The sequence below is a fragment of the Aptenodytes patagonicus genome, chromosome 3 (assembly GCF_965638725.1).
Source record: "Aptenodytes patagonicus chromosome 3, bAptPat1.pri.cur, whole genome shotgun sequence".
In the NCBI taxonomy this organism is placed as follows: domain Eukaryota; kingdom Metazoa; phylum Chordata; class Aves; order Sphenisciformes; family Spheniscidae; genus Aptenodytes; species Aptenodytes patagonicus.
The window spans coordinates 61,767,652-61,784,491 of record NC_134951.1 but is presented as its reverse complement, the minus strand read 5'-3'; the positions used below and the strand labels follow the sequence as shown (position 1 = coordinate 61,784,491).

The 16,840-nt window shown below is 41.7% G+C and overlaps 1 protein-coding gene across 4 annotated transcripts in view; it reads right to left on the bottom strand.

Moving 5' to 3' along the window:
* Positions 1 to 1,391: 1,391 nt before the first annotated feature.
* TPD52L1 (TPD52 like 1) overlaps positions 1,392 to 16,840 on the bottom strand; it is a 67,236-nt gene continuing 51,787 nt past the window's right edge. For 2 of the 4 annotated variants that reach the window (XM_076333528.1, XM_076333527.1), the window contains exons 5-8: positions 13,136 to 13,150; positions 10,320 to 10,358; positions 7,640 to 7,700; positions 1,392 to 3,227 (exon numbers count right to left, since the gene is read on the bottom strand). In XM_076333528.1, the coding sequence (XP_076189643.1) occupies positions 3,096 to 3,227; positions 7,640 to 7,700; positions 10,320 to 10,358; positions 13,136 to 13,150 (247 nt within the window). In that variant the 3' untranslated portion in view covers positions 1,392 to 3,095. Of the gene's footprint in view, positions 3,228 to 7,639; positions 7,701 to 9,644; positions 9,697 to 10,319; positions 10,359 to 13,135; positions 13,151 to 16,840 lie in introns of those variants that run through there. The other 2 variants (XM_076333529.1, XM_076333530.1) reach the window with 2 other exon arrangements.

Below are 16,840 nucleotides of genomic sequence, written 5' to 3'. Positions count from 1 at the left end.
GTGCCCTGTGGAGACCCTGGAAGAACAAGCTGCGCTTTACTGAGCGATAGGAAACTGATCAGTGCTTATTGGTGGCCGATTGTCATACTGCAAGGGTGATGGAGTGGGGCCCGCTGAGCTTTGTCCAGGGCCCATCATTCTTCAGCATTTTTATCTACCAAGATGCGTACAAACCAGAGTCTCTGTTAGTTTGTATTGAATGCCAAGCACGAGAGAGGTGCAGATGCATTGGAAGAGAACTGAGAACGTTCTTCACAAACGAGAAAAGCGGCCTTAAAGAGATGTTTGATAGAAACAGCGCAAGTGCTACCCCAGCAGGAACAGTCGGTTCCTCCGACGCAGCAGGAAGCTTTACTGGCTGGCAGTACGCATTTCTGCAGGGGGTCCAGGGGACGGAGCGCTGAACCCCAGGCAGCAGTGCAATGGTGCAAGAAAAGTAAACATCCTGGGAAACACATGGTTTGAGTGTGCATGGTGTGGGGTTTGGTTTTGGCTAAAGAAATCCAGCAGGTACTTCGTGTAGAATTACATTCCCTTCTACTCGCTGCAGGTGCAAATGTGTGTTGGTTTTGGGCACTGCATTTTCACAGAAATGGGAATGGGTTGGAAAGAGACGGGAGGAGAAAGCGCGATCGGAAGGCATGAGCCGTGATGACAGGTTAGCAAACAGCCTGTGGGGCTTCAGGCTTCCTAATGCAGTACTGAAGTGCACTGTCCACGTGTTGGAAAAGTGTGCTAGGCCCTGGACACGCGACCTACGAGAGGAAATCGTCTCCTCCCATGTCTTTCTCCTGATCTATTCATATCAGCATTGAGCCTACACATAGTGGCAGCTGCTGTAATGACAATAACGTGTAAGGATTTATATGGAAGAGAAGCTTGTCTGGCCAACCTACCTCCACTAAGTCATACTCACACAAGCTCTTTAAATTATGCTCTTAACAAATGTAGTTAAAAGCAATTTACTGCTTTCCCAGAAGCATTTTTCTCTGTGTGTATATATATATATACATACATAAACATAGAAATAAAAGGAGGTCTAAATCAGCATCTCATAGAAGATGACAGTGCTGGGACTTCATGTTTTAACCTCGGTTTGGCTGCTGGCCCTGCTCAAAAGAAGGTCAATGGTTTTAGACCTAGAAGGTGTTTTCTGCCACGCATTTCACTTTTACTGAACTTGGTTCAATTATTTTTCTCCTTTGAACCTCAAAATTTTCGAAACTTTGGCTGCAGATTTCCATGGGGAATTTCAGGTCCAGAAGGGACTGAACAGATTTTAAAAACTGTAGGAATGGCAGGTTATGTTCTTGCAACTTACCTTGATACTCTGCTGTGACACAGCAAGGCTTAGAGATGCACAGTAATACTGGTAAATACACAGAATTAAAAAGAAAACATCACAAAGTGTAAAAGAGTAAGAGAGAAATTTATTTTTAATAAGAATATCAGTAACTTCATTTACACAACCTAAGGTGACCATTAATATCTTCTTTATTTAAATAAATTCACGTTTATGCACAAAACCACAAAATAAGCTAGCAAACTGTCACAAGAAAACTGTACTAAAACAACCTAATGAAATTTGCTTCCATGCCAAAATCACGCTAAAGAGGCATTTGATATAAATGTCCAAAGTTAACTTGTGTCCAGTAGAACATTATGAAAGGACTTCCAACTTTGTAAAAACTGTAACAAAAGCCACATAGAAAAAAATCACTTAAAGCCAAGTTTCCTCACAAGCTTTTAAGCAGTCTGTAATGTCAAACTCACTAACGCTGATTTGAAGCTTTGGCTTATGCTCAAAAAATGCATCCATCCTGAAAGTAGCCAGACTGTTTTCTACACCTTATCAATAAAGTTGTGCTCATCTCAGCCTGGCGAACGGAGTAATGCAACATGCAGACTGACACGTGCTCACTAGACAGCAAGATAGTGTCACAAGCGTGCTGCTCTTTTCTTAGAAAAAAATGTGAAAAGGATGCAAGAAGGCATGCTGAAGCAAAGCTGAGAGATGACTGGCTCTTGGTGATTAAGCAGATATAATGCGGTTGGTGGAATTATGTCCTGGAGTGAAGCATGACAAAATTTGACACCAAAAGTGAAGCACCTACTTCATCCTGTGTGTTCTAAGATAAGGGGCTTATGCTAGCAGCTCTGAAAGGCGGACTGAAGGCATGGGCTCTCTAACCTATGGCACATCTTAAGCCAGTTGTTGGGTTTGTACTCTTTCACTTAAGGCTGTGTCTTGACCGAGGCTCATAAATTTACCTTCCCTTATTTTTGAGGGGAAGATATGGAAGCAAAATTATTAGAGGTTCCCTTTGCTCCACTTCCCTTTGTAATTGACTTACACTGTCAAGTCTTACAAACCACAGAGAGCAAGCAATGGAACGTATTTTTAAACCGAAGCTTTTCCAGCTACAGTGATCATCTTAAATCAGCAGCTGTGATCAGTTCAGTTTCTATATGAGCAACTGGGTGTCTCTTCCTGTCCTCCTTAACTCTGCTGACTAATGGGTGGAGGGCAATGCCAGACTGTACCAGTGAAGGAGAAAAAACTTTTTGTGACAATAAGTGATTTACTTCCGTTAGGAAATAGATCATGTACAGACACTCCTGAGCAAAGGGCACCTGGTATGGCTGATAGACAGCTGGTATATGGACTATCGCTGGCAGTAGAAATCTTTGCACAGCTCTAAGTCCATCTGTCTGATGTGGCACTGAGAGGGGAGTTGGAAACCAACGGATAGAAAACAGTAAACTAAAAGAAATAAGAAACAGAGACTGGGAGATTGTTGGAGGGAAGTTACGTGCAAATGAAAACTATTTTGGTCATTTAACATAAAATTTAAAGCATTGTAAGTCAATGGCTTGCACGTGGTTTCTATGGTGTATGAAGTACCTGATGATAAAATGGCCCACCCAAAATACAAATAGAGAGAGGAAACGTTTCTCCAGCACAAGGCCAGGGAGGCAATTTTCCGAAGCTGACGAAACCTTGTTGCACGAGCTGGGTGGCGAGGGAGGTCTAAAAATCACTGGCTGGGCAAGTCTCTGAAGAGAGGCATGTGAGGCTCAGGAGGGCCTGCGGTCTAACACTGAAGCTCTTCTTCGCTCTCTGGGAGTCGAGTGCCAGCGAGGGAGCTCTGAGCGCTGGCCTGGGCTGTAGAGCTGAGAACTTCTTCAAAACTGCCCCCTGTGTGGCTTGTCCCACCAACCTTGGTCTGAAACAAGGCAAAGAAAGAACAGCAAGTTCCTCTGCTCACACTGTAGCAAGTCCCATTTGCATTCCACCCGGTGGCCATGGAGGGCTGGGAACTGTTCAAAGCAGGCAGAGAACGTGTGGGGCTGGGTTTTTCTTAGAACAAAAGCTATAAAAACAGTCACATAAAGCAACCCCTTTCCTCCCCCGATTTCTAGACTTCTAGGTTGCAATCATAAAATCCGCCAGGGGCATTTATCACACGCTTAAAGGAACCAGTCCCTAAGTAGATCCCAGATCTAGGATCCTGCCAGTAAACTTAGTGCGGTTCCTTACATGAGTAGCTCGCATTGATTTCACTGTTTTTTCCCGTTCTATGCAGGCTGGATAAGAGATGGGTATTAAAATGAACTGGTTCATTTGCTGAGTAAAGTGGCCCATCCGCCAGCAATGGTAACACAGCTGCTCTCAAAATACCTAAACCATACTGGGATTTTGGACAGTAGAAGGAGTATAGTAACCAAAGAACAAACCCAGCAGCTTGTCTCCCTTCAGGTACTTGTAGCTACCCAGACACTGATATATAGAACTGCCCACAGCATTTTCATGTGGGGAGGGGGAAGGAAGAGAGAGCAAATTACATTAATGAAACATGACAATGTGCTCACAGGTCATCTACTTTCAAAATGCTTCAGTTTGCTGAATTTGTAAATACAAGTATTAAAAATAAAAACCAATATGACTAAGCCTCTGAAATAGAGTTTTCCTAACAAAGACAGAGCTCTATCTAAAGATTTGGAAATGGTCAAGACTAAGTGACGAAGAGACAAAGCTGTTTTGACTGGGTTGTCTTGGTAAGAGAACGTTCTTTTGTAGTTTGGCTTGCCGATATGATGATACGCACTCAAAGTTGATTCAAGCCTGAAAACAGGGCAAAACTTTCTACTCCATCCTAGAACGGCAGCAGGACTTAAAGACAAGCTGGCATTTGTCCAGCCTGTCAGCCACTGAATGCTTAGGAAGATTATTTTAATTAAATGCAATTTGTGTCCTAAGTTTCCAAAGGGTTAATCCTATGTAATCCTTTGTTTCATCAGCTAGCACAGGAGCTTGCCTAGCTTGAAAATTCAGTAAAATAAGGTAGTAGTAGGCTTGATATTTGCTCTGACAGTTTGAGTCACCGTTATTAAAAGTTCCCATCTCAAGAGGTAAAAATCTGTACCCAGTCTAGTGGGTTGTGCTGACTTTCAGAAAGTATCGGTCCATCACTGATTTTTGCAAACAGCAATACGAAATACATGTATTGTTAAATGTTGGTAGGCCCCGAACTTGCAGTGAAAAGGCAGCCACTGCCTAGTAAAGTACTATTAAGTTTTCATGGCAAAAATCATGACTTTTATTTGCCAATTAAAATTCTCAAAAGAACATTGATTCGGACTGATCAGAGCGATTGTGAAAGTAGACTATTTCTGCACTATTTCAAATTACTCAGATAAGGTGCATCTGAATTTGGACACCTCAAAATCAGAAACATTAATGCAGTTTCATTTTCTATTTGCTTTTCTGCCTACTCTTCCATCCGAAAACAAGAATGATGTAAGTCACTTTACTGAATGCCTCTGGACAATACCCCAGTGTTTACGCAAACATTCAGTTCATCACTGTTCTGATTTTCAGAAAAGTTGAAAAGAATGAGGCACCCAGGTCCTGCTGATTTCCAGGGGAAGCTGAACTAATACTCTCCTAAGAAAGCTGCAACCCAAAGTCCAAACTCCAAGAACAAATAAAATCTAATTTGAAATTTGACTTCTGAATGTATGAAAACTGAACATCAGTTTTGGCTGACTACAGAACATTGTAGGACCACTGAAGATCTGTAGCTAATATGGGGGGTGGGGGGAAGATGATAAGGCTACTGCTGTTCTTCTCTTTTTTCAGAAGCCTCTCTGGGAAGTTCTCCACTTTTTCAGACCACAACAGGATCCTGGAATTGAAGGGACGGCCTATGATTTCTCCTCCTCGTCTTCCTAATCTTGCAAGCCTTGGAACGGAGGCAGGGAAAAGGAAGAACAGTACTGAGACATTCCCAGTTGTCCGCAGCCTCCACTGGTGGCACCCTAGGTCCATGACTCCAGCTTCCTTTCTCCATTTGCACAAAGAAATGAAAGAAAGAATGAGAATACAGAAAGAAAATGTTTCAGAAAATGTCAGTGGGTTTGCCCATAAAGATGGACAATGACGGTTTGATGGGATGTGGAAGATCACTTTAGACTCAAGACTTTTTGTTTTGTCCTGCTTACTTAAAGATTCTGTAAAGGATGGTCTAAGAGCACTCTGACACGATAGGCTAAGAGCTGGCATGACAAATAGTCTCCTCTAGAAGAACATCTTTGCTTAATCAGCGAAATAAGATCAGGCTCCTCAAGCAGATCACTGTGAGAAGAAACGGTCTTCAGAGCTGTGCAGTTTGAACTGACTTTTCCTCTTTCTGAATGACACACTGAGGTGACTGGAAACAGACACCCCTCCCTTGATGCAGAAAGGGCATCGCTCACATTTGTCCTTTACCCCGCAAAGCAAGGCAAAAGGCTTTAAGCTGTCCCTCTCACAGGTTGGCCTAAGTGTAGGAGGAATGGATTTGTGGAGTCTAGAGTAGTCTAGAAGCAAACTTGGGAGCTAGAAGTACTACTGAAAGCCCCGAGAGTAGGTTTAGTGACTAAATGGGTACAAAAAGTGCTGTACTTCTCCAACTGGTGAGTGGTGAAAAATGCAAAAAAAAAAAAAAAAATCCATTTCAGACCTCAGGTGTTCCAATGAGCTGCATCCCTTATCTAAATGGGTAGAAGGAACACAAAGGAATAAGCAGGCGATATGCTTGACTGCAACAGACAGGAATTCAGACCTTCCAAGCTGATGCACCCCACTGCATGAATCATTTTTCCTACAGTGAGGTTGAGTATAAAAAGCATTTGCAGCTAAGGCGAAAAGAATGAATAGGAAAGTGTATACAGGCACTGAGCTGGGGCTCTGGAGGTCTGTGTTCCGTTCTAGCTCTTTGGGCTGCTCCTAGTCTTCCCTGGGATGCTGCCTCCCACCTGTGAAACTGAGATGATGTTTCCTTCTCTGACACAGTGCAATGGAGATGACATTACCCTACACAATCATGACTTAAAGTTGTCAGAACAGCCTATCACTAAATAAATGTGAACACTCAAAATCTGAAAATGTTAGAGCAACTCTGCGTTCTTTGACCGACATGCTTTTTTAGGAACATAAAAATAAATCAAGCTCTCTGCTGCTTACTTTCCTCAGACACTGACTGGAAAATTTTATGTGCTGTATGATTTCACAGTGGCATGGAAAAGACAGACCTTCCCTGTGCGCCTGCTGCTTCAGTTCTAGCTGTAATTTGTGTTTTCTGTACAATGGAATGTCCTTCTGTCCCAAGTGGAAGGCCATTTTCTTGCCTTTTTAATGCTTTACAAGTTGTAATGCCTTTTGACATTAATCTAGTATTTTCAGTTCCCCCTAAAATGAGGGGTGATCAATTTGGCCCTTGTCCACTGACGGACTGTACTTGGAATGTGTTGGAATCTTTCTATCGCAGCAAAGTAAAATGCCATTTTATAAGCACACTTGACTTTATCTGATGTATAAGAACCATGAGGAGACAAACCCTCTTGTCCCCCCCTTGAATGTGCCTTTACCGTGCAGCAAAGATTAGCTCACTGCAAATTTGCCATGCTCTGTCATGCTGAACAAGAACTTTAACAAGTGCTATTAGTGATAACTGGTAACTTTGCCATCGGATCTTCCTGTCCCACAGCAAATATGTCCATATAGTTTTGAAATTTGAGAGGAAACACACCTGCATTAAAGAAAGTCGAGTTCAGTGCTAAGAGCACACAGGTAGTGTGAATCACACCTGAGTTACACAACAGCTCCCACCAGCTGAATAAGGGGCACTTGGTGAGTACACCTCTAATATTGGAAGGAGCGTAGCTCAGGGATGGAAGTTCACTCGGCAGGCACACGGCTGCGTCTGTCTGGCAGGGCACAGCACAAAGCTCACGAGGCCACACTGCTTTCAAAATCTGACCTTGCATCTGCAGATGGCTCTGCCTTGCACAGCATAATCAACCGTGATCACACCTTATGAGATGTCTCTTGCTTTCCATTTTAGTATGGCCATATTTTTGGCATTTCTGAGACCTCTTGCTTACTCTGGCAGACAACAGAAGTAATTTCTTGGTAACAAAGCAGAGAAAGACTGTTTCTTTGCATAGTGCCTTCATTTTCTATTAGTGCTCTTGCAGTTCTGTGAAATTCTTGATGGAACAGCAAATTCAACTGGTCTCCTGTACAAATGACAGGGACAACTAAGCTGTCACACTTCAACACGCACGGCCATGTAACTCTGCCTCTAACCTTTACCTTAAGGCTTGTGACAGTGGTCTCAACCTTCTCCTCAAACGATTTGAAAGTTGGAGAATTCCTAGGAGAAAAAGAAAGGTGACGGAAGGAAGAAGAGTCAGTTCCAAACGAAATGGGTAACTCCACAATTTGATCAGTTCTTACCAGGCAACAATGCTAGGACAGAATGAAGGCTGGCTGGCAGCACAGGGCTATAGACTGATAGGGTATGAACACTCACTGGTGCTCTGTCAGTCAAATCCAATTACGGTAATCAGAGGAGTATTTTTTTGGCTACAAATTTGCAAAAGCAGAACCTGCCTAGTAATTGAAACTAAACAGTGACTGGCCTGCCTACCCTCAGATAGATTTATTGTGTTCTCAGAACAACCGGAGAACGCCAGCTGTAGTGCTGCATTTCTACGGTTTTATCCATTTGTGTTGATGCTATAAAGAAGTTAACACTTTTTTCAGCTGATGAGCAAGTTCATAATCTACATAATTAAAAAGATGACAGTTTAATGTCCTGAGGCTAGGATGAAGGAGATTAGAACTACGGATGAAGTGGGTCCCAAATGCCTTTGAGGAATCCTGACCCCCACTCCATAATTTTGTGACCGCAGGTGTATCCTGCTGCTTTCAGAGACAAAGACTTTAGTGAGACTGTGTTCCTAGGGTGCCCCTCTGACAAAGCTAAGCTTTTCTCTGCCTTTCACTCCCTGTAGAACAGAACACAACACTGTTTTGGGGAAAACTGTGAGTTGAACATATCTTAAAAGAATAAAAAAAAAAGGCAACAGCTGTGATTTTCCTTCTTAAAGCAAATCACATACTTGGTTTGCTGGCTTGCCTGACAACCTTGTTCTTTTTTTCTTTCTCCAAAACTTGAAGCATAGCTTTTCCCTCATTTTAAATGCATTCAATTTTTTATATTTCTTCCTGCAAACGGAACATACTGACAAGAACTAGTATCTGCCACGTAATATTATGAATATAATGCATATGCTGTTCTAAAGTGAGAGTATGGATCCCCATAGAGATCTGTACTCAAGTTGCCCCTCAGTTGCTTAGCTGGATATCTCTTCTCCCCTTTTCGCAGCAGCTTCCCCACTGCTGATAATCCCTGTCCCACGTAGGAAGACACGCTAGAAGCAGGCAAGGTGGAGGGAGTACAAAAGCTTGTCTCCTCCTCCAGCAGTTTAGCCAGCACAAAGGACTTGGGCAAATCTACAGTGGGTAAAGGGGACCTTCTTCTGGTTCTCTGCCCCTTGCTTGACAACTGAGAGCTCAATTATAGCATACTTTCTGCTTCATTATTAGCGAAGACTGCAGCTCAGAAACTGTTGTCCAGCAGGGTTCCTCTTTCACTTTCTTTACCATAAGAAACAAAGAGGTGACAGGATCTCTCTAAGCCCAGTGCAGTATAATGAAGCAGTTACTTAATCGAGTGTTTAGTCTTCAGCTTTTTTCCCACCTGTCTATTGTGGTATATCCAGAAAGACATTATAGAAACTACCACCACCGAAAGCGCAGGGTACCTCCTAACAACATGGCCAACAGGGTGTACTAAAAACACTACATCCATTTGTTCCTACGTGAAATAAAACATAACAGTGATCTTTAACCATAACGGAGGGTACCCTCACAGTGGAACAATGAGGCAGAACCACTTTACCCTGGCAGGTGCCCGTGCCTCTGTGTCATCCATAGGGAAAGGCAAACACAAGCAGGAGCCTGCGCTTCATTTTGCAAAGCGATGAAGCCAGTGGCTGCTAAAACTTTAGTGTTCCAGTTCGTCCTCTTTGCACATTCTGGGAACTTACCAGGAGCATGATAATGGCCTCTATTTCTGCAAATACATTTACATAATATCCCTTATCAGGCTAAGTTAAACTGACCCTAATTTAAGGAAAGGGCAAACGAAAGCCAGTTGGAAAAATAATGCAGATTTACTTTTGGTTTCTGTTAAATAGGTGACAAACTTTTCATAGGTCAAAAGGAGAGAGAAATTGAGTTTTATAACTTACATTTGACCCATAGGTCACGCTGGTGAATGCTTGCCTTAAACTATCCACCTGCTGAAGTTGAATAAATTAGTATCCATCATATAGTTAAGAGATTTGTTTTCCCACATGCTTGGCAGGGAGTGGGGATATTCATATATTTAGAGGCTGAGGGGGTAAAAAGAAAGCTGGATGCTAATTTTATTGAAAACAGCCAGAGCTTTACTTGAACAGACATCAATATTTGGCTGCAGTCAAGTAAAGCATGAGTATAGCCATTAAAATATTAAAGCACTCATATAAAATCCCTCCACAGGAGCATGAGCCAAAGCCTGCTGGAGTGGAAAGCATCTCTGACGTTAATGGGCTTTGGATGACGATGTTCTAGAGACAGCAAAACAACTGAATTTCAGATTCAGTAATACAAACCTGATAACAATCAACTACCCAAATACATCTCAGAACTGCTTAGTTTACTCAAAGGCTTGTACAAGAGATTAAACAGTTAATACAATTAAAAGGAAAAAAAAAACAGATGGCCTGTCCTGCAGCCCTTATCTACATGAATAACCTTAATTGATTGAAGTGGGACTATTCATCCAACTAAAAACTGCAGGATCAGGATCAAAGTATGCAAATCTCCCCTCATTACACTGTTGAACATCACCATAGCAAATTGAATATGGGTAGCATATTACCTCATTGCAGGCATGCTTATGGAGTGGCGAATAGAGTAACTGTGGGATGAAAACAAAAGATAAGGAAAAAAAGCTGTAAAATCCAGTTTGCAACATGATTATAACATATAATTTTTATTTTTTTAAATTAACTTTAAATATATATGTATTTTCAAGAGTGCTGGTACTCTCCCTCTCCTGATGGCAACAGCTTGTCAAACTCACCTGTGAATTCCAGCCCACTTTCAGCACTGAAGATCTTACCGCTACATTCTCATGTCAACTGATCAGCAATTTAATAGGGCTCAAAAGAATGATGCAAAACAGTTCCTGGCAATATCCGTTTAAATGACGCAGACCCCTGCTATCTACAGAGACATGCAACGTAAGACAGAGGAACAGAGAGCTACCTCGGTGTTCCGCAGTGACAGACGACAAGCTCTGTGTTGGGTGAGTACAGTACACCTCAGGTTTGTGAACATAGACAGAGCTGGTTCAAGGCAGTAGGTAAGTAGGCAATTGCCTGCATTTGTTGCACGTACGATGTACACAGGCCAAACAGCCAGTGCTGGCCCCCAAATCGTATAGGCTCCTGCACAACAGGCTACCTAAACAAGAGGTTTCTTCAACCAGAGAGGCAGCTCTCTCAGCTGCAGCAGTTGCTGTCCCCATCTCTCTAGGACATTTCACCTCCTCCTTCACACCTCAACACTACCAAGGGTAGAAAGCTGTTTTCCACAGCTCTCATCCAGCTTTCCGTGCCACGCTTCCCCCGTCAGACTTCCCAGCAGCAAGAGTATCAGAAGGTTGGCAAGCGGAGGATGGAGCCTCCGCATCACTCAAAGATCCCCAGATCCTCTTGCACGCCTTCAACCCTGCAGATGGCCACTCACCCTAACTGCTTGACTTACATTAGCCACATTCTCCCACCTGAGCCACCAAAGCCAACTCTGCTATCATATCATCACCTATTCCCTACTGCTGGGAAGCATCGAGCCTGTTCTGAATATGAATCTTTATTTGAAGTGTAAGAACTGTCCATAAGTACATTTAGATCTGAACATTGTAAGTAAATTGTGCACTGCAAGAGTATGTATTGTTTCAAAAATTCCTGCATGGCTACTTTCAGTGCTGACTGACAGCTGCAGACCGGTCTGATTGAGAACAGCGAGAGCTGAGCTTTAAGGGACACCAACATTTGGCTGCAATCAAGCAAAGCATGATTATAGCATTAAAAAATGAAAGCTCTCATATAAACAGCACGTGTTTGTTCTAAACTATACGAATTCAGAGCACTGTGTCCATATACACACAATATTTTTGTCCATATTTTTTTTTCCAGATTAAAGAGTCAGAAATAGGGCTGGCGGGGGGGGGGAGGAAAGAGCTATTTGGCAAGCAGGTGGGACAGAGAGATTTTATACGAACTGTTTGCTGTTGTGTATATTTTAAGGCTTCTGCTAAGCCCAGATAGACAAGAACTGGGAGCAGACAATGCAAATGTTTCATGTTCAACTTTTCACATCATTTTTAAGACTTACGAAAGATTAGCCCAAACATTTCACAAGTGCAGCAAATTTTTAACAATCCTAGTTAAATTAAGCAAGCATGCTTGCCATTTTAGTCTTGTAACACATGACAAATAGGCAAAAATAAGAATTTGGATGTATTTCAGCATAGGCTGCTCCTATTCTAATAGCAAAACATTCCAAATACGAAGGTTTAAGTAAGAAGATTACATTGTGCTAAATTAAATTCGCACAGCTGAGAGATGGCATGTGACAGACAATCTGAATACTAAGTGCACATTTCACTGAGTTCATCTTTTAATTTCTCTAAAGAGGTAAGGATGCCAGTTACGGGAACAGTGACAACATCTTCTTTTACTAGCAGCCTAAAACATTAAGCTTTTTTCAAGACACACATGTCTGTGACGGTGATCAGTGCAGAGGCAGAGAACAGAGATCCTTCCTGACAAAGGCTGCTAAACATCGCATTTTGGTTTCATGTCAGAGTGAGATAGGAAGGTCAATCTATGCCCCATTTTTAAGTTTTCTCAGTGAAGTAAGAGTCCATGTTGGATTACTTAGCTGAAGAGAAAAATCATTGAGCTGTCCCGTGCACTGGCGATGCTACAAGGCCAGAGGGACTGTAGGGGATTCGGGGCTGTTCAGCCCCTCTGCTGGGTGACCTGACGTAAAGCCAGACCGTTTATTGAATCTTTCAGCACACATAAAATTGTTTTATAATTCATCATATATTGAAGTGCTTTACAGCATCAATAAATTCAAGCTCTAAATGTAAAGAACCCTTTTAATCATGTTAAGAACTTGGCCTACTATTGGAAATTTCCCCAGGACTCAAGACTTTTAGAGAGTCACCATGAACACTTCATGACTAATATTCTTGTGCTTTATTGAAGAGGAGGTAATTAAATTCTTTATACAATCTTTATAAAACTCTGCTCGCTGAATAGAATTGTTACAGAGCACTTGCTGTTTATATTCCAACCTCTGACAGAAAAAGATGGTTGAGAGAATGGGATTATGTATAAATAGGTTTTCCCAAGAGCAACATCTTTTGAATGTGTACATTATTTGAATTTGAGACTAATCTACTCAAGAGCAAGGCAAACACGCTCTAGCCACTTAGTCCAGTCCTTTCCTCATTATACTCACCATGCTGTAAAAATGAGGCATTACTTACTTACAATGTAAGTAGCATATGTTTTTATCATATATAATGATGCTGAAAGGAAAGAGGTTACTGCATTACATTACATCAAACAAATCCTGTCAAATACAGAGGCAGTATTCAAGGAGAGCAATGTGTCTTACCCAATTGAATGCGATCTGTGGTGGATGCACAAGGAAAGAAAAGCAAGAGTTAAAAGTATTACAAAAATGTAACAAAAATATACATATATATCTGTAGCATGTCAAACTGCCCAAGGAGGAAAAATAAAATAATTTGCATTCAAATCTTGATGCTGGAATTCACACTAGAACGTGGATCAGTTGAGACTCCTTCAAAGCAAAGATTTTCACACACTCCTTCACTACGCAGTCACCTATTCTGTACGCAATGAAGAACGGAAGTTTTGTCTGCTAAACTTTGAGTTCTCTTCATTACATCAGATTTAAAGAATGCTAACTGGTTTCCCTCCCAAAATCCTACCTTAATCTCATTAAAGTATAGGTGAAATAGAATTGTATATGTATATCAGCAGCAAATGTCTTTTTGTTCCCCTCTGGATTTCTTAATCATCTCTGAGTTGAGAAGGGTATGGAAAAAATAAGGGGCTTTTAATTCCTAAAATGACATTTTCCAAAATACTTCTTCCTTGTTGAAAGCAATACTCGAAACACTTTGACACTGTTTTCCAGCTCACGAGAAACTTAATTAAGGCAGCAGAACTGGGAGAGGCACACTGATATACAATATTCAAAGGATGTCATTAAGGTTCCAAAGTTGAGAAATGATGAGGCAGACAGCCTCTCCTTCATCTGTGTGTTATTGATGTAGTCTTTAATTACAGACCACTTCAAGGGAACACCTGCCTCATGCAGTGAGCCAGACAGATGGTGCACACTTAATGAACATCTCTTCAATTCTTATTTTTCACATCCTTTTTCAATGTGTGGTGTGATGCATTATTTACCGCACAATATTCATACCTTGCTCTGAAGAAAAGCATTGATTTCTTCAGGGTTATTTACAGGGCTCATCATCTTGTATATTGGTGCTTCTCAAACATTCATGGACTTATCTTCACAACACATTTCTGCTTAGACCAGCTTAAGTAATACTGTTGCCATACATAGCCTCCTTTTACTACCTGCTGGTTCCCAGTAACAGCCACCCCCTTCTCCATGTTAATACAGATACTTGTACAGCCATATGACAGAGAAATGTGTGTTACCCGAGAGCTCTAAAAACCAGGACAAATGAAGGGGCGAGTATCAGTAGAAATGAGAGAAAACAACTGCTTCACCCATCAGCAAAATTACATTCTGAAGCAAGACAATATTATTATTTCCTTTATAGGGGATATCAGAGACACAGAGGTTTAAGAATGGTAGTTTTGGGTGTGACAGCTACAATATTTCAAGGAATTCAGCTCCCAATCAGTTCAGCAACAGTTTTAAGTGCCCAGAACATCCCTAGATCACAGAAATCCTGGAAATGCACAGCAAAAGGCTGTGTAAAAACTGCACGACCACCTCCACAACAACAAAAAAACCCCAAAAGGCACAACAATAAAGGCACAGCAAAAATCAACTCCCACAGCACTAAAGCAGATTAATTATACCTGAGCCATCTCCAACAGATATGGGCCTAACCTGCTTCTAGAAACCTCCAATGAGAGATTTCACAGCCTTCAGAAATAACCTGTGCCCTTGTTCAGCTTTATAGCTGAACGTTTTTCCTGATCTCTCACATTAACTTACTACATCCTCCCTCTTCTTTCATTATTCAGCCACTTTTGTCTAGCCTAAAAGCCAACTCGTTCAAACACTCACACTGGTTGTATTTTCTGAAGCTGATTTTTTTTTTTTTTTATTTTTCTCCCCATTCCTTCCAGTTCACCTGCACACCCTTCCAAGGGCGGTGCCCTCGCACTGGCCCGAATACTCCAGCTGAGTCCTCATCAGAGCTGAGCAGAGCAATTCTCTCCCAAATCTTATAGACAACACTCCTGTAACACTTGCTGGAATTAAGTATGCATTAGCAATGATAGCATGACAGCATTAACTCCTGCTGCATTTGTGAGCCAATAGCCTAGCACTTGCGAGGCCCTTATCTGCAAAGCCACTGCCCAGCTGGCTGGGCAGTGCTCCCCATCTCTGCTTTTGATTTTTTTGCCATCTGTCAATAAAGCACCTTACACTTTCCTACACTGAATTTTATTTTATCATTTAAAATAAATTTGAATTCTAATCCTGCTGTCTAAAGTGCTTGCATTCCCTCCCAGTGCAGTCATCTGGGGATTTTAAGTGTACACATGATGCCATCATCTAAACCTGTAATGAAAATGCTAAAGAGTAACAGACTCAGGACAGATGCCTGCAAAATCCTGCATCATGGTGAGCTACTGAGACCTATTCTTTGAAAATCATTTTCAACTCCCTATGCCCTCTTCCTGCTAAAGCAGTCACACCTAAACTGTTTTTCTCTAGTTCACTTACAGGAGCGAAAACAGTATGGACAGCCTTATCAAAGTCAAGCTCTATCACATCTCCTGCCTCCCCTCCGTCCTCTGTGACAGGTGCTGTCAGTTCAGGATAATTGTTCTTGACAAATGCTTTTACTTATTTGCCATCATGCTATCTTCTAGATGCTCAGAAAATAACAGGTTAATGCATTCCCCCAGTATCTGCTTTGTATTTCCCAGGACTTCCCTTGCCCCTTTCCAGAGGGTTGAACTTTGCCTCTTCCACCCCTCTGGGACCTCATGTGCTTTCCGTGCTGATTCCCGTCACCTCTGAGGGGCACATTCAACTGCCATAGTCACACCCCCAAGCTCTCCCTCCCTGCAGTTTTCTGTCTCTTTCCACATGTGCCTTCCAACTCCTGGCTGGAATGAGGCATTATATTACCTTTATTCATCTTTAGAGCTAGCTCATCCCAGGCACTGAATTTGAAAGGGGTCTGTGCGATCATGTAATTAAAGAAAATGTACGAGAGTTGAATGAAGGATGTATAAGCAGTATAACTGCTGACATCCTAATTTGCATGCATGCCTTTGTTAGCTTAATCTTTAAATGCATTTACTTGTGTAGTTGTAATGTATGTGGTAGCATGCATGTAGTAGTGTAGTGTACATAGTTTCCTTTTTTTTTTTTTTTTTTTAAACAAACAAAAAAATCAGAAAGCCTCCCACTTGGTATCACAACTTATTTCTAAAAAGGCCAACAGCAGGGCTGAAACTCTTAGAACCACACAGACAGCTGCACAGCAGTCAAGCAGTATTGCATGAAAAGATCCCAACTTTACCAGTATGCAAAGGAGCAAGTGATAAATACCCTCAACTTTGCATCACATCTGTGCTCTACATGGCAAGAGCCATGTTGAAATGTCAGTCTAACCTCTACTTCTGAGAGATCTGAGCCCATGCTACTGCCCTATGAGTAACCTGGGACTCCCCTCTTCCCGTTTGCCTTCCTTCTACATGTCAGAAAATGTTAAAGGAGATAATATGAGTTGGGGGTGGAGGGGCAACAAAAAATCCTGATGGCATATCATTAATCACAAGATTCATGAAGAATCTATTATCTTAATATATTACTTGTGCCTGGTTTGTATCCCAAAGTAAAAGTATGTGTACACTGGTTTTATACACATTTCTGGTATTTCTAGGAACACGATAATATTAAACAGAATGCATTTACAACGGTAAAGAGACCCTACAAGCACTAATAATTAATCAAAAATTTAGAAGATGTAAAATGCTAATGATTATTCATGCACAAAATGAATTAGAGAGTTGTGACACTGGGAAGCTGGGGTGGGGATGAAAGAGAAGCACAGCAGCTGCATGA